Below are 22,762 nucleotides of genomic sequence, written 5' to 3'. Positions count from 1 at the left end.
AGGATGGGCTGAGCCCGGCCCGGCTCCTTTGATCCTGGGTTTTTTAGTCCCTGTGCTGGGAGCTCTGGTCGTGGCCAAATCATCCCCGAGCTCGGTGGGAGCTGCTCCTGGGCTGAACCGAGTGCCAGACCCTGCCAAAACCCCTCTAAAGGACATTTTTGGCATGGAGGGGGACACTTGAGCCTCTCGTGGTGCTGGGCTCTGGCTCCCCAAGTGCCTCCGTCCTTGTTGGGGTGCAGAAGGTCACCCTCAGCCTTGGGGATGCTCTCTGTGCATCCCAAGAGTGGATGCTGTCCTGGGACTGGGATGCTGTCCTGGGAGCACAGCAGTCAGCAGCTTTGGGAGTGGGGACACGTCCCCATGGTCCCAGCATGGGGGTCCTTGTCAGCTCCCAGGGAAACCATCCCTAAAAGTGGAGACCCAGCACCCTGAGGTCACATCCCAGCACCCTGAGGTCCCTGGATCTCAGCTCTGTGGCTGCTCTGTGTCTGTCCCTGGCTGTTCCCCATGGATTGGGGTCAGCATTTGGAATCAGCTGTGCCTTTAGGGCACATCCAGGGTTTGTGGGGGTGGGGTTGTGCTGCCAGACCCTCGGGAACGGTGGAATTTCAAATTCTCAGAGGAAGAGCTGCTTCCCTCTCTGCTTCCTCTTCCTCAGGCTGGTCCAGACTCCGGGTCTGGGGCACCCAGACTGGGAGGTTTTGTGTCCTGAACTCATCCCAGTTCTCCCTCCCTGTGTGCCCCCAGTACTGGGGACAAGCAAAGCCCCGGGGGGAAAACTGGAGGCTTTGTTGGGCCCAGCTCTTGCAGTGAGGGAAAAAATCTTCCCTGATAAATCTGGGCAAGGGCAGGGCCGTGAGCTCCGTGCCCTGGAGCGCGGTGATGGGAAGGGGGGGACCGGGGTGGCCGGTGCCACAGGGACATTCCAGAGCCGCCCTCCCTGCTCCCAGCCCGGGGGACGTGGGAAGCAGCAGCCAGAGCGTGCTGGCTCTGCAAGAAACAGCTGCAGAGCTTTAAAAAAATAATCCTTCCAATCCCGTTATCAAAGGGCCTCTCGCAGGCAGGAGAAGCCACAATAAATATTGGATAAGGGAAGTGGCTGCAGTGGGCTGGGAACGTGGGGGGAGACAAAGCCCCGGCCCCGGGGCGGTGCTGAGTCGCCTGTTCTGTCACCGTGTCACCCCCTGTCACCCCCTGTGACTCTCCTGCCCTCCCTGTGGCTCCAGCAGGAGGGAACGGCTGCCCAGGGAGGGTGGGCACCTGGGCGTGCCCCTCGTGCCACCCTGCTCTGTCCTGCCTGGGACTGGCATCCCGTGGGAGCCCTGGCTCCAGGTGCCATGTCCCTTCCCTTGTCCTCCAGCATCCCGTATCCTACTGCATCCCATGTCCTGCAGGGGTCCTTTGTAACTGGGTCAGGGCCCTGCAGGGACCCTGGAGGTCCCTCGTGGCTCCTGCTGCCACCCGGCTCTGTCCTGCCTGGGAGACACAATGTCCCTGCTCCAGGTGCCGTGTCCTGCTGCGCCCTGTGTCCTACATCTGTGTCCTGCTGCATGTCCTGCTGCACCCCATCATCTGCTCCACCCGTATCCTGCTGCCTCCTGTATCCTACATCCACGTCCTGCTGCATCCCATGTCCTGCTGCATCCCATGTCCTGCTGCATCCCATGTCCTGCATCCTGTATTCTGATTTATCCTGTGTCCTGCTGCATCCCATGTCCTTCTGTGTCCCATGTCCTTCTGTGTCCCATGTCCTGCTGCATCCCATCATCTGCTCCACCCATATCCTGCTGCCTCCTGTATCCTACATCCACGTCCTGCTGCATCCCATGTCCTGCTGCATCCCATGTCCTGCTGCATCCCATGTCCTTCTGTGTCCCATGTCCTGCTGCATCCCATCATCTGCTCCACCCGTATCCTTCTGCCTCCTGTATCCTACATCCCATGTCGTGCTGCATCCCATGTCCTGCTGTGTCCCATGTCCTGCTGCATCCCGTGTCCTGCTGCATCCCGTGTCCTGCTGCGTCCCATGTCCTGCTGTGTCCCATGTCCTACATCCTGTATTCTGCTTCATCCTGGATCCTGCTGCATCCCATATCCTGCTGCATCCCATATCCTGCTGCATCCCATGTCCTGCTGCATCCTGTATCCTGCTTCATCCTGTGTCTTCCTACATCCATGTGCTGCTTCATCCCATGTCCTGCTGCATCCCATGTCCTACATCCCATATCCTGCTGCATCCTGTGTCCTGCTGCATCCATGTGCTGCTGCATCCCATGTCCTACATCCCGTGTCCTGCTGCATCCATGTGCTGCTGCCTCCCGTGTCCTGCACCCCCTGGCAGCCGGCTCACGCCGGTGCAGGGTCCCGTGAGTCGCTCCTGCCGAGGAGGGACGCCGGGGGCCGGAGGGCCCGGCCAGTCCCCGCTCCCGCCGCTCCCGCTCGGATCCGGGCCGCGCCTCCGGGAGCCGCGGGAGCGCCGGGAGCCGCTGGCCGGCTGCTGCCTCCTGCCAGGGAACAAATGAGATGTGACCGCGGCTCCCGCGGCTCCCGCGGCTCCCGGGGAAGCATGTGCTGGATGTGTAATGGAGCGCGGGATCTGCCCCCGGAGCTGACCCGCAGCGGCCCTGGCTGCAGCAGCTCCGCTTCGCATCCTGCTTTTCCCAAGTCTTGGGCGGCAGGAAGGAGAGAGGCCGCTCCCTCCTCGCCCCTGGATGCCCTGGAGCGTGAGATTGGATTACTCCACTTGGCAGGCACACGGCTTTGGGCTGCTCCTGCCGAGGAAGCATCCAGGAGCTGGGAGCTGGGAGAGGCCGGGACGTTCCCACGGGCTTCCGTGGTGTCTGCTCAGATCAGAATTCCTTAAATCCTGCTCTCCCTCTGGCCCAGCACGCTGGGAGGGGCGGGTGAGACTGCTGGGCAAAGAGGGCTGGAGTGGGCTCAGCTCCTGCCGGGGATGTGTGGGATTGGGATCCTGCTGGATAAGGAGCAGTGGGAGCCTTTTGGACTGGGGGCACTGGGCTGTGCTGGGAGCAGGCAGGGGAAGGTTCCTGTCCTGCCACTGGAGTATCCAGCAGCTCTACTCAGCTGGGCTGGAGAACTGGGAATGTTAAACCCACCCCTGTGTTCTGAGCCCACTGGGATCCTCCTGCCCCTCTGCCTGGAGCCAGGCTGGGAATGCTGGGAGTGTCCAGCCTGGAGAAGGAAATTCTTCAGGGAGAGCTCAGAGCCCCTGTCAGGGCCTGAAGGGGCTCCAGGAGAGCTGCAGAGGGACTGGGGACAAGGCCTGCAGGGACAGCACCCAGGGAATGGCTCCCACTGCCAGAGGGCAGGCATGGATGGGATCTGGGCAATGAGGAATTCCTGCCTGGGCTGGAATTGCCAGAGCAGCTGGGGCTGCCCCTGCATCCCTGGAGTGTCCAAGGCCAGGCTGGACACTGGGGCTGGAGCAGGCTGGGACAGTGGGAGGTGTCCCTGCCATGGCAGGGGTGGCACTGGAGGGGCTCTGACGTCCCTTCCCACCAAACCATTCCAGGATTCCATGACTTTATGATCCTGATTAGTTTGCTCCCACCATGGGCTGTCCTTGCTCTCTCCTCCCCGAGCATCATCCCTTGTCCAGTGTCCAGCTGCTGCTCCTGCCCCTCTGGAATTGCCTCTGGAATGAAACCCATGGGGCTGAGCCCTGGCACAGGACACAGATGGCAGTGGCCTGGTGTGCCACGTGTCACCATGCCAGGAGCCACACTCCCCTGCTGACAGCCCGGATGGGGCTGGGGCTGCTCACTCTGCTGGGGGTGGCAGTCAGGGTGGCAGAGCCGGTGTCAGGGTGGCACCTGGCCCTTGGTGTGCCCAGCTGGCCGCTGTCCCCACGCTCAGCTCTGTCTCTGTCCCCAGGTGATGCAGGTGCTCAACGCCGACGCCATCGTGGTGAAGCTCAACTCCGGGGACCACAAAACCATTCACCTGTCCAGCATCCGGCCACCGCGGCTCGAGGGGGACAGCGCCCAGGTGACACCGCGGGGACAGGGCCCAGGGAGGGGACAGCGCCTGGGGACACCGCGGGGACAGGGCCCAGGGAGGGGACAGCGCCTGGGGACACTGCGGGGACAGGGCCCAGGGAGGGGACAGCGCCTGGGGACACTGCAGGGACAGCGCCTGGGGACACTGTGGGGACAGGGCGGGGATGGGAGGAGGATGGGAAGGGGCCGGGCAGGGGACCAGGATCGGCTCTGTGTGGAGCCCCCTCCCGTGGGGCTCCTGCTCCCTTTGGGATGCCCATGCCCCCTTTCCCTTCCTGCGGGAGCCCATCCCATGGGATGCAGGAGGCCTGGGAATGGCTGGAGCGTGCACTGATGGTTGCAGGGAGACGGCTCCGTCCCTCTTCTCCTGCCTCAGTTTCCCCCGTGTTCCGTGGGTGCTCCTGGCCGGGGTTGTGGGATGATCCTTAGGGATATCTGTGCCTGTGGCCCCACGCCCTCATGTCCCCACCCGTGGGGCAGGCATGGCAGGCTGCACTGCTGCTCCTGAGTGGGTGAATCCTCGGTTTCCCTCCCCCTGGGCCGTGGGGCTGGCTGGGCTCTGGGGGCTCTCCCCTGCCCAGAGGAGCAGCTGCTGTGTCCTGGGCTCCGAGGGACGCCGGGGCCGGCTCGTGACCGGTGGCTCGGGATCGAGGGGTTCCTGGCGGGCTCTGGAACGTTGGGAAGGGCTGGAAGAGGCTGCATTGTTCCCGCACAGCTTGGTCCCTGCTCTCTGTGTTTGAGGCTCTCTCAGGCCGGCGCTGCTGGAGCCGGATCTGAGCGCGTGGCAGGGACAGGAAAGCGCCGGGATGAGCCGGGATTGGGCACAGGGAGAGCCCTTGGCCCCGCTCAGAGCACTGGTGCTGGGCTGGCAGGGACAGGAAAGCACCAGGATGAGCCGGGATTGGGCACAGGGAGAGCCCTTGGCCCCGCTCAGAGTGCCAGAGCTGGGCTGGCAGGGACAGGAAAGCGCCAGGATGAGCCGGGATTGGGCACAGGGAGTGCCCTTGGCCCTGCCCGGAGCTCCGGGGCTGTGCCAGGAGTGGGCATGAGGGGTCGGTCCCTGTGTCACACACGGAGTGTCCCTGGTTGTGCCCAGAGCTGTGCCAGGAGTGGGGGTCGGTCCCTGTGTCTCACAGGAAGGGTCTCTGGCTGTGCTCAGAGCTCAGAGCTGTGCCAGGAGTCAGGATGAGGGATCAGTCCCTGTGTCACAGAGTCTCCTTCACCCCTCACAGCTCCAGAGCTGTTGCAGGAGTTGGAATGAGGGATTGATTCCTGTGTCACACAGAGACTGCTTGACCCTGCTTGCAGCTTTGGAGCTGTTCCAGAAACTGGAATGCGGGATTGATCCCTCTTCACAGAGTCTCCATCCCACTCGGAGCTCTGGAGCTGCCCTGGGAGCCAGGATGTGGCTCTGATCCCTGTGTCCCTTTCTGGGACAGCGCTGTGGGTGCAGGAGCTGGGCACTCCTGGCTGTCTCTCGGTGGTGCCAGCCCCGCAGGGGCTCCTCAGGGCAGGGATTTATCCCCATGTTGCTGCTGTTCCCTCCATGCCCAATGTGCCCGGAGCTGTGGGATCACGGAGCTCCTGAGGCCCTCAGAGCGCCTGCCTTGTTCTGGCACGTCCCTCCCCCTCCTCCTCCTCCTCCAGCGCCTCTGGAGATGCCGGGAAGGCTCCTGGGAAGGTTCCTGGGAAGGTTCCTGGGAAGGTTCCTGCCCGTGCACATGAGGGGGGCCGAGCCAGGATTGCTCCAAACCCACCTTTTCCAGGCTGTTTTCCATCCTGGAGCACCACGGCCGTGCCAGCGGGTGACGGCTCCCGAGGTGACCCCGCGTTGCTGTGGGAACGGGAATTTGGAAATTCCTGCCTCCCCGCACGCCGCCTTGTTCTGGCCACACGGAATTATGGATACCTTCCCAGATCCCCTCTTCCCGCTGCTCCTCTGGCATGGGCTCGGCAGGGCCGGGAGCAGCGGGAGCAGCGGGATCCCCTCCGGAGCGGCCGCAGTCTCCAAGGAGACTGCAGGAAGGCAGGGAAAGGCAGCGGCCCTCCCGCCGCGCTGCCGGATGGATCCGCTGCAAATCCTCCGGGATCGGCCCCGGAACCGCGCGGTGCTCGCTCCTCCCGAATCCCGGGAGCTCCCGGGGGGCCCTGAGTCTGGGGTGTCCCAGGGTCACATCCCAGCACCCCAGGGTCACATCCCGGCACCCCAGAGTCACATCCCGGCACCCCAGGGTCACATCGGGTACCCCAGAGCCACATCCCGGCACCCCAGGTCACATCCCGGCACCCCAGGGTCACATCTGGGTACCCCAGAGCCACATCCCGGCACCCCAGGGTCACATCCCGGCACCCCAGAGTCACATCCCGGAACCCCAGGGTCACATCTGGGTACCCCAGTGTCACATCCTGGCACCCCAGAGCCACATCTGGGTACCCCAGAGTCACATCCTGGCACCCCAGGTCACATCCCGGCACCCCAGGGTCACATCCCGGTATCCCAGGGTCACATCCCGGCACCCCCGGTCACATCTGGGCACCCCAGGGTCACATCCCGGTTCCCCAGAGTCACATCTCAGCACCCCAAGGTCCCCGGATCTCAGCTCTGTGGCTGCTCTGTGTCTGTCCCTGGCTGTTCCCACAGACTGGGATCAGCATTTGGAATGAGCTCCACCTTTAGGGCACATCCAGGGTTTGTGGGTGCTGCCAGACCCCCGGGAAAGGTGGAATTTTCAGTCCTCAGAAGAAGAGCTGCTTCCTTCTGCCTCCTCTGCTTCCTCCTCCTCCTCCTCGGGCTGGCCCTGGCTCCAGTCTGTGTCAGCCCTGCCCCGGGCACCCAGACTGGGAGGTTTTGTGTCCTGTGCTGGTCCCAGTTCTGCCCCACCGGGGTCTCCCCGAGGTCCCCCTGGCCTGGGATGCTCCTGTTAAATCCAATTATTTCTCCCAGGGTTTCATCCTTCCGTAGCTCTGTCATGTTTCCGTCCCTGGTGCTGTCATTAATTACCTGGCAGTGCAATTAATGATGGCTTTGCTCCTCCCTTCCACACCAGCAGTTAAAATTGTGGGAAAAACATCCAAGAATTCAGCAAGGGACCAAACCCACCCTCGCTGGGACTCAGGTTTGGGACCCCCATCCCGGCTGCCATTCCAGAGGTGGATCTGGAGCTCAGGGAGTGTGGACACATTTGTTTATGGATCAAATATCAGCACGGACATCTCTGCGTGGGCACATCCGTGGAATGTGTCAGGATTTACAGAAAATCCACCGGAATGTTTATAACATCTGAGCATTTATTGAAAATGCACCAGTGGAGGGGGTCGGGCTGTGCTCCAGGGAACAGGGACAGGAGCAGAGGGAACGGCCTCAGGCTGGGCCAGGGGAGCTCAGGGTGGAATCAGCAGGAATTTCCTCTTGGAAAGGGGGGGTCAGGCCTTGGAAGGGGAAATTTGGAATCCCCATCCCTGGTGATGTCCAAGGAATTCCTGGATGTGGCACTCAGGGCTGGGGACAAGGTGAAGATTGGGCACAAATTGGACTCGGTGACCTGGAGGGCTTTCCCAGCCTCGGCAGTCCTGGGATCCATATAAATTCTAGGAACACGCGTACCTTTATTTAATATAAAATATAAAATGTATGTAATACAATTCAGGGCTGATTCCAGGCTCCCCTGGAAGGCTTTTCCCCCCAGTGCCCCTCTGAGGGCTCTTCCCAGCCTCTCCTCCCTGCCGGAGCAGGAGCGCCGGGATATGGCAGCTCCGTCGGGAATCCCATCCCGACCTGCCGAGCGCTAATTGCTGCTCCCACGGCTCCGGATGGAGGAGATGGGAAGTGACAGACGGAAAACGGAGTGTGATGGGATCCTGCAGCCTTTCATCTCCAGCCTTTCATCTCCCAGTGCTGGATGAATCCCGGGAGCAGCGGCCGGGAACGTCCCCAGCGCTCGGCTCTGTCCGGGAACGTCACGGAGCGGGATGGAGGTGGATCTCCTGCTGCTCCAGGTGCTGCACTGCCACCCTGGGGTGGGGGAACAGCTGGAAACTCACTGGGATAGCTGGAATCTCTCTCTGGGAAGACTGGAATGTCTCCCTGGGATGGTTGGAACCTCTCTCTGGTATGGCTGGAACCACTCTCTGGGATGGCTGGAACCTCTCTCTGGGATGGCTGGAATCTCCCTGGGAAGGCTGGAAGCTCTCTCTGGGATGGCTGGAAGCTCTCCCTGGGATGCAGCCCCCATCTGAACATGGCTGTGAACATGGGATGCTGCAGTCCCTGGGATGCTCCAGGTGCCTGTGGATGCAGGGAAGCTGTTCCTGAGGTTCACCCAGTGCTCAGCCCCAAACCTGTGGTGGGGTTTGGGATCCATGCATTTTGGGGATGGATCCTTCCTGTTCCCTGGAGCAGTTGGCTGGCCTTGGATCCATCCAGAGGCAGAGCTGAGCCGTGTCTGGCAGTTCCATGGGAAGGAAGAGCCAATTCCTGGGAAGAGCGAGGGGGGCTCAGACCTGCTGGATCCAGCTGTGGTGATTGTGCCTCAGAGCTTCCCTGGGTTTTGGTGCCACCACCATTCCCAGAGTTTGGGACATTTCCGTTCCCTTTTCCAATCACAGCTCGTTCCCTTGGACAGCCCCATTCCAGGCTCCGGCGGAATTTTCTGGATTGCGGCAGTTGCAGCACAAATCTGCTCCAATCCCCAATTTATCTAAATTGATCTCTTAATTGGGAATTCTCTGGAGGAGGGGGAGTCGAGCACATGGATCCTGATTCAAGGGGAGGAGCAGGGAACAGGCAGGCTGCTGGGGGTGGGCTGGGAGCGGGGAGGCTGGAGCAGGGACCTGGAGGCTGCCAGGGCTCCAGAGTTTGGGAGCTTTTGGGAGCCCTGGAAGTGGGATTGGGAGCAGAGATATCCCAGCTCCTTTCCCGGCTGCTCCAGGACTCCCTGGTCCCACCTGCACAGCCGAGATCAGGCTGGCACTGCAGGTGTGGGATTTCTCCAGGGATTGCTGGGATGGCCCTGGGACACTTCCAAACGTCTTTTCCAGGGATGCAAAGCTGAGGCTCTCTGGTTTTCCATGTTTCCCCTGGATGGCAGCTGGTTCCTGTCCCTCTGCCCCACACCAGTGCAGGGCAGGGGTCCTGGGCCCCTCTGGCTGGGATTTGGGATGGGGGATCCTGGTGCTGTGCCTGCTCTGGAGCAAGGGGAGCCTCCCAGAGCTGCCACTGCCCTGGCAGGGAAAAGCTGGCAGCACAGGAAAGCTGGAAATGGCTTCAGAAAGAGGGAGAACAGATGGATTTGGGATTGGATATTTTTTTCCCAGCTCTCAGAGGAGCTCCCTGCAGGTTCCTTGGCTTTCTGCTGTGATTCCAAAGGCAGGGAGCTGCTGGATCATCCAGGCCCTGCTCCCGTGGGACCCTCACAGCCAGGGATTGGCATCCCGGCTGGAATGTGGGACATTCCAGGGTGCTCCCAGGGTGGTGCCAGCTGGGATTCCCGTGGCTGTGTCCGGCTCTCTGGGCACTCTGTGTCCTGCAGATCCCAGGGGCTCCGGGGTTCCAGTTGCTCTCGGAGGTGCCAGGGTTTGACTCCTGGATTCAGGATTTTTGTGTGCTGGGAATGTTGTGGCTGCTCTGTGTCCCTCGTTCCCTTGGGAGGGGTGGTGGATGTGGCTGCTCATCCTGCCACATTCCAGCAGATTTCAGGGAGTGTTTTACCCACACTGATCAAAGCCCTCTGCTCCTTTCCCTGTGCCTCGCTGGTTCCTGGGATATTTCTGTGGGATTGGAAGAGCTCTGTACCAGCGACCTGCCTGGAGCTCTGCCAGCCCTGCCGGAGGCAGGAAGGGCAGGGAATGACCTTGGGGCCAAGGGCAGCCTGGCCCGGCCCCTGGAGCTCAGCTTTTGAGGCTGTTCCCGGTGGATTTATAACCCTGCGGGAGAACTGGGAAAGGAGCTGGGAAAGATCCCATCCCACCCATTTTTAGCAATCCCAGCTGCTCCATCCCTGGAAAAGAGCTGCTGCTCCCGGCTCTGAGCCACCCTGGTACCCATGGAGAGCCTGGGGCCCGGTCCCGCTCGGTGGGTGCCGCTCGACAGATGGTCTGCAGGTGTCCGCCGGGAGCTTTTCCAGGGAGCAGCCAGCTGGATTTTGGGAAGAGGGCGGCTGCACGGCTTGGCAGCGCCTTGCCGGGAGCTGGGAACGTTCCTGGGCCCTGCAGAGGCTGCGCTGGCACCCTCGGGAGCGCGGGCGATGCCACAGCCCTGCCAGGCGAGGGCTGGGAGGAGGGGCTGGCACAGGGAGCGATTTCCAGGCGGGAATGGCTGGGTGGGCTCTGCCAAACCCTCTGCAGGGATGGAGGCACCGGCACAAATCCCCGGGGCTGCCAGGCTGGGGCTGCCCCTGGATCCCTGGCAGTGCCCCAGGCCAGGCTGGACAGTGGGGCTGGAGCAGCCTGGGACAGTGGGAGGTGTCCCTGCCATGGCAGGGGTGGCACTGGATGGTCCCTAAGACCCCTTCCCACCCACAGCATTCCGTGATCCTTCTGGTAACGAGCCTGGAGGAACCGGGGATCCCCAGCTCGGCTGAGCCCCTGTGTCCCCGCCTTGTTGTCCTTGTCCCTGTGGGTGCCGTGAGGACAGTCCCGGGAGCCGTTCCGGGGATGAATCCTTGTCCCTGTGGGTGCCGTGAGGACAGTCCCGGGAGCCATTCCCGGGGATGAATCCTTGTCCCTGTGGGTGCCATGAGGACAGTGCCAGGAGCCATTCCCGGGGGATGAATCCTTGTCCCTGTGGGTGCCGTGAGGACAGTCCCGGGGATGAATCCTTGTCCCTGTGGGTGCCATGAGGACAGTCCCGGGAGCCGTTCCCAGGGATGAATCCTTGTCCCTGTGGATGCCATGAGGACAGTCCCGGGGATGAATCCTTGTTCCTGTGGATGCCATGAGGACAGTGCCGGGAGCCGTTCCTGGGGATGAATCCTTGTCCCTGTGGGTGCCGTGAGGACAGTCCCAGGAGCCGTTCCGGGGATGAATCCTTGTCCCTGTGGGTGCCGTGAGGACAGTCCCGGGAGCCGTTCCCGGGGATGAATCCTTGTCCCTGTGGGTGCCGTGAGGACAGTCCCGGGAGCCGTTCCCGGGGATGAATCCTTGTCCCTGTGGGTGCCGTGAGGACAGTCCCGGGGATGAATCCTTGTCCCTGTGGGTGCCGTGAGGACAGTCCCGGGAGCCGTTCCTGGGGATGAATCCTTGTCCCTGTGGGTGCCGTGAGGACAGTGCCGGGAGCCGTTCCCGGGGATGCGGGGTTGAATCCGGGGCCGCGGCCCCGCTGGGAATGCCGGGCGGGATGCGCGCGGAGCAGGTCGCGGCTGCGATTTGTGGCGCAGGGTTTGTACTACACAAATTGCTCCGCACTCAACGAGCATGAAAGATTAACGAGGAACAAAGCCATGAACTCATCCGGGCCCGCTCCCGCTAAATTACAGCTACAGGGATCATGGCAGCTCATCCGCGGGTTGTGTAACCGAACTGATTTGCCGGCGTGGCCGGTGCGGAGCCGCCGCGGCTCCGAGTGCTCCGCACGCGACTTTAATGGATTCTAAATATTGGCAGAGCCGAGGAGAGGAGGCGCGGGGGCACCGGAGTTCCCGGATCAATATTTAATGGGAGCTGCAGTCGCTTCCAGGGAGAAGACGAGTGCAGTCAGCATGTTCTGGGAACCTGGAATGTGCCCTCCGGGCAGCAAGTGCTGCGCCGGGAAAAATGATTCGCTTGCATCTGCGGCTGCCGAGCCTCCTGCCGCTCCCAAAGTCATTCCTGCCTGGAAAGGCAGCCCTTGGTGTTTAACCCGCGCCTCTGGATTGCGGCACGGCGGCTCCCGGCAGCGCTGGGTGTTAAATTCCGGCTGGGGGGGGTCCGGGGGAGGGCTCGGCTTTGCCTCGGAGCGATTTCCCTGCCGGGCCGCGAGCAAATGTCCAAAGGCGCGGAGCCGGCTCCCGGGGGAGCTGCCAGCGCCAGGTACAAGGCCTGCTCCGGGTTGGATTCATTTGCGAGCTGGCACAGTTGGGTTCCTGTATGGATTACAGCTGCTGGCATCCCAGGAAATTGCTCATGGCTCAGAGAGCAGCAGCTCGGCAGCGAAACGGGAGCAGACTCCAGCCCGGAGCGCTGGGGCTGCAGCAGGAGCCGGGCTGGTGCTGGAGCAGCCGGCCAGCCCCGCAGCCGGCCGGGGAGCTGGGCAGGAGCTCGCCAGCAATTACGGAGCAGCTTTGGCGGGAGGCAGCAGCTCCGGGAGGCCCCGGGGCCGCGCTGCTCCGAGCAGGCCCCGCTCAGCCCATCTGCTGCCGCCGAAACGCGGGTCTGCCGCGTGGCAGGAACAGTCCCCGGAGAGCGGGCTGCGCCGAGATCCTTCCCCAGCCGCTTCCCGCTAAGTGCTGCAATTCCTCTGTTGTAATTCCTGCCTGGTGTTGTGACACCGATGCTTGGAGGGAGATCCAGGCACCTGCCAGCTCGCATTCCCGGGGATGCTGCTCCAGAGGTTTGGTCCGTGCCCAGCCCTGGCTGTTTGTCGCTCGGCTGGATGAGCGTGAAAACGCTGCTGGGAGAGAGGAGCTTTGACCTTCTGAGCTCCTCGGGAGCTGCTGGAATTCCTCAGCACATGGAAAATTGCGCTGAGTTGGAGCAGCGCCTCGGTCCTGGCACAGAGCTGAGCTCTGCAATTAATGCTCCGGCCCTTGTGCCTCGGGAATCGATCCCTGATTTTCGCGTGGGATGAGCCTCTGCACTGGCTCCCTTCCCATCTCCCGGCTCCGGAGCCTCTGCTCCGGGTGGGAAGCAGGCACGGCTCCGGCATCGCCCCGGATCCTGCCCGGTCACCTGCGGGGGTGGCCGAGGGGACCCCGGGGACAGAGCTGGGCCACACGGTGCTGTCACCCAGCAGGGCGGGGAGGGGACAGGAGCAGCTCCATCCGCACGGGACAGGACGGGGAAGCTCCGGCCCCGAGGCCTGGCCCAGGCTCACATCCCACCCCCCCAATTCCCGGCTCGGGGTGCTCACAGGGGGTCCCAGCGGGGCCAGGGCTCCGTGTTTATCCCAGGGCACCCATCCCTCTGTGCTCAGGAGCGGGAGCTGGGAGCCTCCCCAGCGCTGGGGGGTTGGAGCCGTGGGAACAGTGGGAACACCGCCATTCCTGCACCTCTGCCGGCGCCGCTCCCAGAATTGGGAATCATGAATATTCCCCCTCCATTAGCACCGGCTGCATTCAGTGCCAGACATTTGGAGACGTGACGGATGGGATGGAGGGGGGGATGGATTGGGAACGTCCCTCCCTGCCACCTGCAGCCCCCCCAGCCCCTTCCCCCAGCTCGAGTTCCTGGACTCTGGTGGCAGCGACCATCCTTGGTGACACTGGCAGCACCTCAGAACCTCCCAAAATTCCCAGTGCAAGTAGCAAAGCTGTGAGGCCCTTGGAAAGGACTGTCCATGGAGGAGCTGCTCTGGATCTGCAGGGCTTGGTGGTGAGGAAGGGCTGGGCCCCTGCTGGCACAGGGGTGGCACGGACTGGCACAGCCTCAGTGTCACCATGGGTGTGCTGGTCCTGGGCTGTGCCAGGGACTGGGGCTGGACTGTGGATCCTGTCTGTGCCATGGATAATGGATCCATCCTGCCTGTGCCAGGGATCCTGTCTGTGCCAGGGATAATGGATCCATCCTGCCTGTGCCAGGGATCCTTTCTGTGCCATGGATAATGGATCCATCCTGCCTGTGCCAGGGATCCTGCCTGTGCCATGGATAATGGATCCATCCTGCCTGTGCCAGGGATCCTGCCTGTGCCAGGGATCCTTTCTGTGCCATGGATAATGGATCCATCCTGCCTGTGCCGTGGCTGACAGATCCATCCTGCCTTTTCCCCAGACCCGCTGGCACAGTGCAGCCCCCTGGGGTTGGTGAGGGGGTCTCTGAGTGCCCTGTGAGCAGGGCAGGGGTGACAGTGACGGTGACAATGACACTGACGGTGACAGCTCGGGGTGTCCTCTGTCCCAGCCCCGCAGAGGGGAGGCAGCTCCATCCTTCAAAGCTCTTCCCTCGCTCCCGGCCCTGCTGTCCTACTTTTCTCCAGCTGCTTTTCCTCCTTCCCTCCGTCACGTGCGGGTGGGCTTGGAGCGCTCCGGTGCAGCTCCGGCTCCGAGCTGGGATCCGAGCTGGGATCCGAGCTGGGATCTGAGCTGGGATCTGAACTGGGATCTGAGCTGGGAACTGAGCTGGGATATGAGCTGGGATCTGAGCTGGGATCTGAGCTGGGATCTGAGCTGGGATCTGAGCTGGGATCTGAGCTGGGATCTGAGCTGGGATCTGAGCTGGGATCCGAGCTGGGATCTGAGCTGGGATCTGAGCTGGGATCCGAGCTGGGATCCGAGCTGGGATCTGGGCTGGGATCTGAGCTGGGATCCGAGCTGGGATCTGAGCTGGGATCCGAGCTGAGATCCGAGCTGGGATCTGAGCTGGGATCTGAGCTGGGATATGAGCTGGGATCTGAGCTGGGATCCGAGCTGAGATCCGAGCTGGGATCTGAGCTGGGATCCGAGCTGGGATCCGAGCTGGGATCTGAGCTGGGACCTGAGCTGGGATCTGATCTGGGACCTGAGCTGGGACCTGAGCTGGGATCTGATCTGGGATCTGAGCTGGGATCTGAGCTGGGATCTGAGCTGGGATCTGAGCTGGGATCTGAGCTGGGATCCGAGCTGGGATCTGAGCGGGGAACTGAGCTGGGACCTGAGCTGGGCTCTGAGCTGGGATCTGAGCTGGGATCTGAGCTGGGCTCTGAGCTGGGATCTGATCTGGGACCTGAGCTGGGATCTGATCTGGGACCTGAGCTGGGATCTGAGCTGGGCTCTGAGCTGGGATCTGATCTGGGACCTGAGCTGGGATCTGATCTGGGACCTGAGCTGGGATCCGAGCTGGGATCTGAGCTGGGATCTGAACTGGGATGCGAGCTGGGATCCGAGCTGGGATCTGAGCTGGGATCTGAGCTGGGCTCTGGGCTGGGATCTGAGCTGGGATCTGAACTGGGATCTGAGCTGGGATCTGAGCTGGGATCTGATCTGGGACCTGAGCTGGGATCTGAGCTGGGATCTGAGCTGGGCTCTGAGCTGGGACCTGAGCTGGGATCTGAGCTGGGATCTGAGCTGGGATCCGAGCTGGGATCCAAGCTGGGATCTGAGCTGGGATCTGATCTGGGATCTGAGCTGGGCTCTGAGCTAGGCTCTGAGCTGGGATCTGAGCTGGGATCCGAGCTGCTCCCACATTCCCGCACTCCCAAGTCCTGCCCTGACCCCGCTCAGGGTCCCGGTGCCCCCGGGGCCGTGTGGGAGGATCCACAGCAATGAAATCCGCCGGGAGCAGGGACAGAAGGGGCCGGGAGTGAATCCCCTCCCACGCGACCCCAAATCCAGGGCAGGGAGGGCTCGGAGGGACGGCCCCGCTGTGCATCCCTCAGGATCTGCAGTTCTCCTCTGAAATCCGGGATAGCAACGGGGACAGTGTGGAGGCTCCTCCCGGAGCCCTGAAATGGCCGTGCCTGGCAGCAGCTGCTGCCTCTGTCCTCAGCCCTGTCCCCATTCCCGTCCCCTCGGTGACGGTTTTAGGAAGCAGAGGCATCCCCCGGTGTCACAGTGTCCCTCAGCCAGGCCCTGGGTCGGGATCATCCCTGTTCCGGGAACGCTGACCCCGTTTTCCCTCTCTGTGGGAGCGGAGCAGCCAAAGCGCTGCTGGATTCCCAAATCCACGTGGCCCTCAGAGCCACATCCTGAGGCTGCTCCCGCCGGATTCTGGGCGAGGGTAGCCTGGAACCAGCATCTCCCACCGTGGCAGGGGTTGGGATGCGTCCCCCAATTCCAGGTACCTGGTTTGAGATGCTTGGAATGCAGCAGCCCAATTCCAGTGCCCAGGATGGGGTGTCTGGGATGCAGCCCCCCAATTCCTGGTACCCAGTTTGGGATGCATTGCCCCAGTTCCAGGGCGCAGTTTGGGATGCTTGGAATGCAGCAGCCCAATTCCAGTGCCCAGGATGGAGTGACTGGGATGCAGTGCTCTGTCCCAGGTGCCAGATTTGGGGTGTCCAGGATGCACCCCTCCATTCCAGGTGCCCAGTTTGGGGTGTCTGGGATGCATCCCCCAGTTCCAGGTAGCCGGTCTGGGATGCAGTGCCCTGTTCCAGGTGCCCACTTTGGGGTGTCCAGGATGCCTCCCCCAGTTCCAAGGGCCCAGTCTGGGATGCCTGGAATGCCGTGCCCCAGTTCCAGGTGCTGCTGCTGAGGATCTGCATTCCAGCAGCCAAAGGGTATTCAGCATAATTCCAGCTCCTGTGACTTCCACCTTTTTCTGGGCAGTTCCTTCCTGAGGGAGGCACAGCCTGAGGAGGGATGAATTCCAGTGGCTGGGACAAGACCCCTGTGGCAGCAGGGCCGTGTCTCCCGTTTATCCCGGAGATCCTGGATGCCTGGAGCAGGGGTGCTGCTGGCACAGCTCTGCCAGGGATCTCAGCCTCCCTGGGAGGGAGCAGCTCTTGCGGAGCTCCCGGGGCAGTCGGGCTCGTTGAAGGCCGAGTTCCAGCGCTGCGGTGGGGAAATGACGAAGGGAAAACCGCCAGTGATCTGTGGAAGGAGAGGATATTTTGGGATGTCTCAATTTCCTCATCAGCCCCGGAGAGGGGCACGGAGCCAAGCGCTGCTGGATGCTGAATCCCCCGTGCTCGGAGGCTGCCCCAGTAATTCCCTGCAAAGGGCCCTGCCCGCCCTGCTGCCCCACGGAGCTGCCAGCGGGGTTACAGCCCCTTGGGGAGCTCCTGTCGGCACCCCAGCCCAAATTAAGGGATTCTTCCCCAGTTCTTCCTCAGTCAGGAAGGTTGGAATCATAAAACCGTGGAATGGCCTGGGTGGGAAGGGACCCCAGAGCCCTCCAGTGCCACCCCTGCCATGGCAGGGACACCTCCCACTGTCCCAGGCTGCTCCAGCCCCAGTGTCCAGCCTGGCCTTGGGCACTGCCAGGGATGCAGGGGCAGCCCCAGCTGCTCTGGCAGTTCCAGCCCAGACAGGAATTCCTCATTGCCCAGATCCCATCCATGCCTGCCCTCTGGCAGTGGGAGCCATTCCCTGGGTGCTGTCCCTCCATCCCTTGTCCCCAGTCCCTCTGCAGCTCTCCTGGAGCCCCTCCAGGCCCTGCCAGGGGCTCTGAGCTCTCCCTGGATCCTTCTCCTCTCCAGGCTGGGACAGTGGGAGGTGTCCCTGCCACGTCAGGGGTGGCACTGAAGGGGCTGTGAGGTCCCTTCCCACCCAACTCAACCCCTGATTCCCAGATTCTATAATTTATAACTTTATTATTTATAGTTCTGCCTTGTGCTGAAGCAGCCCCGGTTGTTTCCGTGCCGTCGCTTCCATCGTTCCCCGCCGTTCCCATTTGTCCTGCAGCGTTCCTGCTCCAGCTCCCTGAGCCTTCATCCCTGCCCAGGATGATGAGGATGGTCATGCACAGCATGTCCTGGAGTGAGCAGGGAGCAGAGCCCGGCATGGGAGCAGCATTCCCACAGGAGCCGGGGCTGTCCTGCTCCGGGCTCTCGGGGTCGCTGTCCTGACCCCAACTTTGTCCTGGACGTGGGATCCTGTACCCCACTTTGGTGTCCTGTACCCCTCTTTGGGATCCTGTACCCCCCTTTGGGATCCTGTACCCCGCCTTGGGGTTTTGTACCCCTCTTTGGGGTCCTGTACCCCCTTTGGGTCCGTATCTCCCTTTGGGGTCCTGTACCCCCCTTTGGGATCCTGTACCCCACTTTGGTGTCCTGTACCCCCCCTTTGGGATCCTGTACCCCCCTTTGGGGTCCTGTACCCCTCTTTGGGATCCTGTACCCTCCTTTGGGGTCCTGTACCCCTCTTTGGGATCCTGTACCCCACTTTGGGGTCCTGTACCCCCCTTTGGGGTCCTGTACCCCCCTTTGGGATCCTGTACCCCACTTTGGGGTCCTGTATCTCCTCTTTGGGGTCCTGTACCCCCCTTTGGGGTCCTGTACCCCCGCTTTAGGGTCCTGTACCCCCACTTTGGGGTCCTGTACCCCCCTTTGGGGTCCTGTATCCCCCTTTGGGATCCTGTACCCCCTCTTTGGGGTCCTGTACCCCCCTTTGGGATCCTGTACCCCCCTTTGGGATCCTGTATCTCCCTTTGGGATCCTGTACCCTCCTTTGGGGTCCTGTATCCCCCTTTGGGATCCTGTACCCTCCTTTGGGGTCCTGTATCCCCCTTTGGGATCCTGTACCCCCCTTTGGGGTCCTGTATCTCCCTTTGGGATCCTGTACCCTCCTTTGGGGTCCTGTACCCCCCTTTGGGATCCTGTACCCCCCCTTTGGGGTCCTGTATCTCCCTTTGGGGTCCTGTACCCCCCTTTGGGGTCCTGTACCCTCCTTTGGGATCCTGTACCCCCTCTTTGGGGTCCTGTACCTCCCTTTGGGATCCTGTACCCCACTTTGGGGTCCTGTATCTCCCTTTGGGGTCCTGTACCCTCCTTTGGGATCCTGTACCCCCCTTTGGGGTCCTGTACCCCCCTTTGGGGTCTCCCAGCTGGAATGCTGATGCCCTGGAGTTGCTGGGGAGGACGTGGGGTGGCTCTGGTTGTCTTTGGGGTGGGGGTGGTCGGCACTGGAGTCACAGCCCCGGGACAGTCCCAGAGAGGGAACGGCCCCAGGCTGGGCCCGGGGAGCCTCAGGGTGGATATTGGGGAAATTCCTGCTGGAAATGTCTGTGCAGCCTGGCACAGGGGTGGGGTCCCCATCCCTGGAGGCACTGCAGAGCCGTGGGGATGTGACGTTTGGCAGTGCTGGGCATGGTCGGACTCGAGGGGCTCTGAGGCTTTTCCAGCCTCAGTTATCCCACGGCTCTCCAGCCCTGCTGCCCTCTCCCACCAGCCCCTGGCCGTGCCCTCTGTGCCCCAGTGCCCTCAGAGGCTCCAGCACTGCCCAGCTCCTGTCACTCGAGTGGCTCTCAGGGACTGCGGCACCGGCTGCAAGTGGGGACAAGGAGGGAGCGGGAGCAGTGGAGCAGGAGAGGCTGGAGAGGCTGGAGAGGCTGGAGAGGCAGGAGAGGCTGGAGAGGCTGGAGAGGCTGGAGAGGGAGGAGAGGGAGGAGAGGCTGGAGAGGCTGGAGAGGCTGGAGAGGCAGGAGAGGCTGGAGAGGGAGGAGAGGCTGGAGAGGGAGGAGAGGCTGGAGAGGCTGGAGAGGCAGGAGAGGCTGGAGAAGCAGGAGAGGCTGGAGAGGCTGGAGAGGCTGGAGAGGCTGGAGAGGCAGGAGAGGCTGGAGAGGCAGGAGAGGCTGGAGAGGGTGGAGAGGCTGGAGAGGGAGGAGAGGCTGGAGAGGGAGGAGAGGCTGGAGAGGCTGGAGAGGCTGGAGGGAGGGAGGAGAGGCTGGGAGGTCTGGAGAGGGCTGGAGAGGGAGGAGAGGCTGGAGAGGCTGGAGAGGGAGGAGAGGCTGGAGAGGCTGGAGAGGGGAGAGGCTGGAGAGGCTGGAGAGGGGAGGAGAGGCTGGAGACGGGAGGAGAGGCTGGAGAGGCTGGAGAGGGAGGAGAGGCTGGAGAGGGAGGAGAGGCAGGAGAAGCTGGAGAGGCTGGAGAGGCTGGAGAGGCTGGAGAGGGAGGAGAGGCTGGAGAGGCAGGAGAGGCAGGAGAGGCAGGAGAAGCCAAGTGCTCTCTTGAGGCGTCGCTCCTTGACCAAGCACCTGCCTGGGGCTGCCTGCGAGTGTCACCAGGATGTCACCGGGAGCCGCTCATCCCTGTCCCCGTGTGTGGCACATCCCCGCAGGCCTCAGGGCTGTCACTTGCAGCTCCCGGTGTCCCTGCCAGCCCTGCCAGGCTCCTGGGACACCAGGAGGGAGCTGCAGGAGTGGCACCAGGCCGGGGTGGAGTGGAGCTTTCCTGGGAGCCGCCTGTTCCCAGCGCTCCTGCTGTTGCTGTCACCTCCCTGCCAGCCCCGGGATGGATCTCGGGGATGGATTCCCCACCTGGCACATCCCAGGCGGGCTCAGCCGAGGGTGAAGCGTGGCGTGTCACCGCTGATGAGCCATCGCCCCTTCCCTGGGGCCTCTCCTGCTCCGGGTGGGATCGTTCCCCAGCCCAGGGCCCCACCCTGGGGACTCTGGGGGCTGCAGTGTCCCCGGGTCCCCCTCCCAGCACTGGCGTTTCCAGCTGGCAGCTCCCGCTCTCCTCCCGCTCATTCCGCCCTGGCGCTGGGAGTTGATTAGCTCTGCTAATTACTTTACAAATAATGAGCTTCCCTAATTGCGCTGGCAGGGACGGGGGGGGGCTCTCCCCACCTGCCATCCCACAGTGCCACCAGGCTCTGGGTCCCCTCGGCTCCACTGGGAACCCCCCCTTGGGTGTTGGCACCCGGAATTCTGGGAATAAAACCCCAAAATCTTGGCATGGGGAGCTGGGAGCTCTGGCTCATCCCGGGGGAATGGGCCATTCCCCCTGCCCTGAGCACCCCTGGGTCAGTGGGATGCGTGTTCCAGGCGCTGCCTGTTCCCTGTCACGGCCTCTGGGATGGATCTCCAGGATGGATTTCCCACCTGGCGCATCCCAGGCGGGTTCAGCCGAGGGTGAAGCGTGACACTGCAGATGAGCCATCGCCCCTTCCCTGCCTCGGCTTCCCGGGAGCAGGAGCCTGCAACTCCATGGATTCCCAGGAGCCTCTCTTGCTCCGGGTGGAATCCTTCTCCCTCGAGGGGAATGGAGCAGGCTCCCCCCACCCTGGGATCCCCCCGGGGCTGCAGAGTCCCTGGGGAGCCCTGGAATGTGGAGCTGGAGTTGCCCTCCCGGCTCTTGGAGCATTTCCTGCCGCTCCAGCTGTGCCTGCATCCATCATCACCCCCACCCTGTGCCCTCGGGAAGGGGCTGGGAGCGGGACCCTGGCAGCTGGGAATGGCAGCACTCCATGGTCAGTTCCCCCCTGGAATTCTGGCAGTGGATATGGGCTGCTGCTTCCCTGGAAGCAGACCTTAATTAGGCCCTGCCCGGTGTAATGCTGTTAATTGGAGAGGAGAGCCAGAATTCTGACCCCTGTCGGGTGCTCTGGCCGTGGGCGTTGTTTTGGGAGGAAGGAACTCAGGCGTCTCTCCTCCCCCTCTGGAGCTGCTCCATCCCTCACTGGAACCAAAAAGTCACTTTCTTGCCCGGCTTCCCTAGCCTGGGATAGACCAGAGCATTCCCATCAAATCTGGGATTGAAATGTCCGTGTTCCAGGAGGGAAGGGAGCGGGTGCATCCCATCAAATCTGGGATTGAAGTGTTTGTGTTCCAGGAGGGAAGGGAGCGGGTGCCCCCCTCCTGGCAGCTCCCTGAAGATGCGGCTCCGGCTCTGGCACTAATGGAGCGACGTCCTCGCTGCTCACCTTTAATTAAGTGAGCCTCAGATCCCTGGGCTTAATTAACTTCTCAGTGGCTGATGACTCTCTCCAGCAGCCGAGGAGAGGTGGGACTGGCATTTCATGGAATCATTGGATCCCAGAGTGGATTGGGATGAGCTGGGTTGGGTTGGAAGGGACCTCAGAGCCCGTCCAGTCCCACCACGGGCAGGGACACTTCCGCTATCCCAGGCTGTTCCAGGCCCTGTCCGGCCTGGATGTGAACATTCCAGGGATGGAGCAGCCACAGCTCGCGAGGGGATTCATTGTTGGGATCCAGCTCCTGCCTCGGAAACTGGGCTAGACCCAACAAAATCCTTCTCCGTGTCGGAAATTGCCGGAGTTTGCCGGCGGTGGAATTCCGTTAACTTCCCGCTGTTCCATTGATTTTTTTGTGTTTATTTGCAAAAGCTCCGCTGAGCGTCCGAGGTCTTGAACGGCTTCCCAGAGCCGTCAGCTGCCGCCTTCCCTGCGCCGGGAATGTCACTGCTGTGGGACAGCAGGGCCGCGTTTAATGGGGCTGGCAGGGCGGCGGCGGGGCCTGGGCTGGGCACCCAAACCTTCCCATTATCCTGCTCCTGGCACCGCCAGCCCCTGTGGGGAGCATTCCCAAAGGGAATTGGCGTTCTGCAGCAGCAGCAGGGTGGGAGGGCTCGGTCAGCGCCAGCACATCCGGGACTGGAATGGTGCAGCCGTGGGTCCAGCACAGCGCCGGGGGGCCTGCGCTGGGGATCCCCTTTTTGGGTGACCCCTTCTTGGAGTGGCTCCTTTTTTTGGGATGGTCCCTTTTTGGAGTGACACCTTCTTTTGGGATGGTCCCTTCTTGGAGTGACTCCTTCTTTTGGGATGGTCCCCTTTTGGATAACTTCTTCTTGGAGTGACTCCTTTTTGGGATGGTCCCTTTTTGGGGTCACCCCTTCTTGGAGTGACTCAGTTTTATGGAATGGTCCCCTTTTGGATGACCCCTTTTTGGGGTGACTCCTTTTTGGGATGGTCCCTTCTTGGGGTGGTCCCACATGGCTGCAGACCTGTCATCTGCTCTGAAGGAGCTCAGATCCCACCTCCATGGCAGATCCAGGACTGGCAGGATGGCACCATGGATCCCAGTGTGGCTTAGGAATGGCACTGGTGCTGGGGGGGGGTCTGTGCTGGTTGTCCCTTTTTGGAGTGGTCCCTTTTTTTGGGGTGGTCCCAGTGGCTGCAGACCCGAAGGAGCTTTGGGGAGGGCTCAGATCCTGCCCCCACGGCTCCCTCAGGAATTCCCTGCCGGCCCCTGAGCCCCCGGCACTGCCGGGAGGTGCCAGGGCCACCCAGGGCTTT

At 62.4% G+C, this 22,762-nt stretch overlaps 1 protein-coding gene across 1 annotated transcript in view; it reads left to right on the top strand.

The window, feature by feature from the left end:
- SND1 (staphylococcal nuclease and tudor domain containing 1) overlaps positions 1–22,762 on the top strand; it is a 72,553-nt gene that overhangs the window by 12,032 nt on the left and 37,759 nt on the right. The window contains exon 6 of the mRNA XM_050985098.1: positions 3,895–4,008. Within this exon, the coding sequence (XP_050841055.1) occupies positions 3,895–4,008 (114 nt within the window). The remainder of the gene's footprint in view (positions 1–3,894; positions 4,009–22,762) is intronic.

Source organism: Serinus canaria, chromosome 1A (assembly GCF_022539315.1).
Source record: "Serinus canaria isolate serCan28SL12 chromosome 1A, serCan2020, whole genome shotgun sequence".
Lineage (NCBI taxonomy): Eukaryota > Metazoa > Chordata > Aves > Passeriformes > Fringillidae > Serinus > Serinus canaria.
Note: the sequence above shows the minus strand (reverse complement) of the source record. Positions and strands in the feature narration are given on the sequence as shown.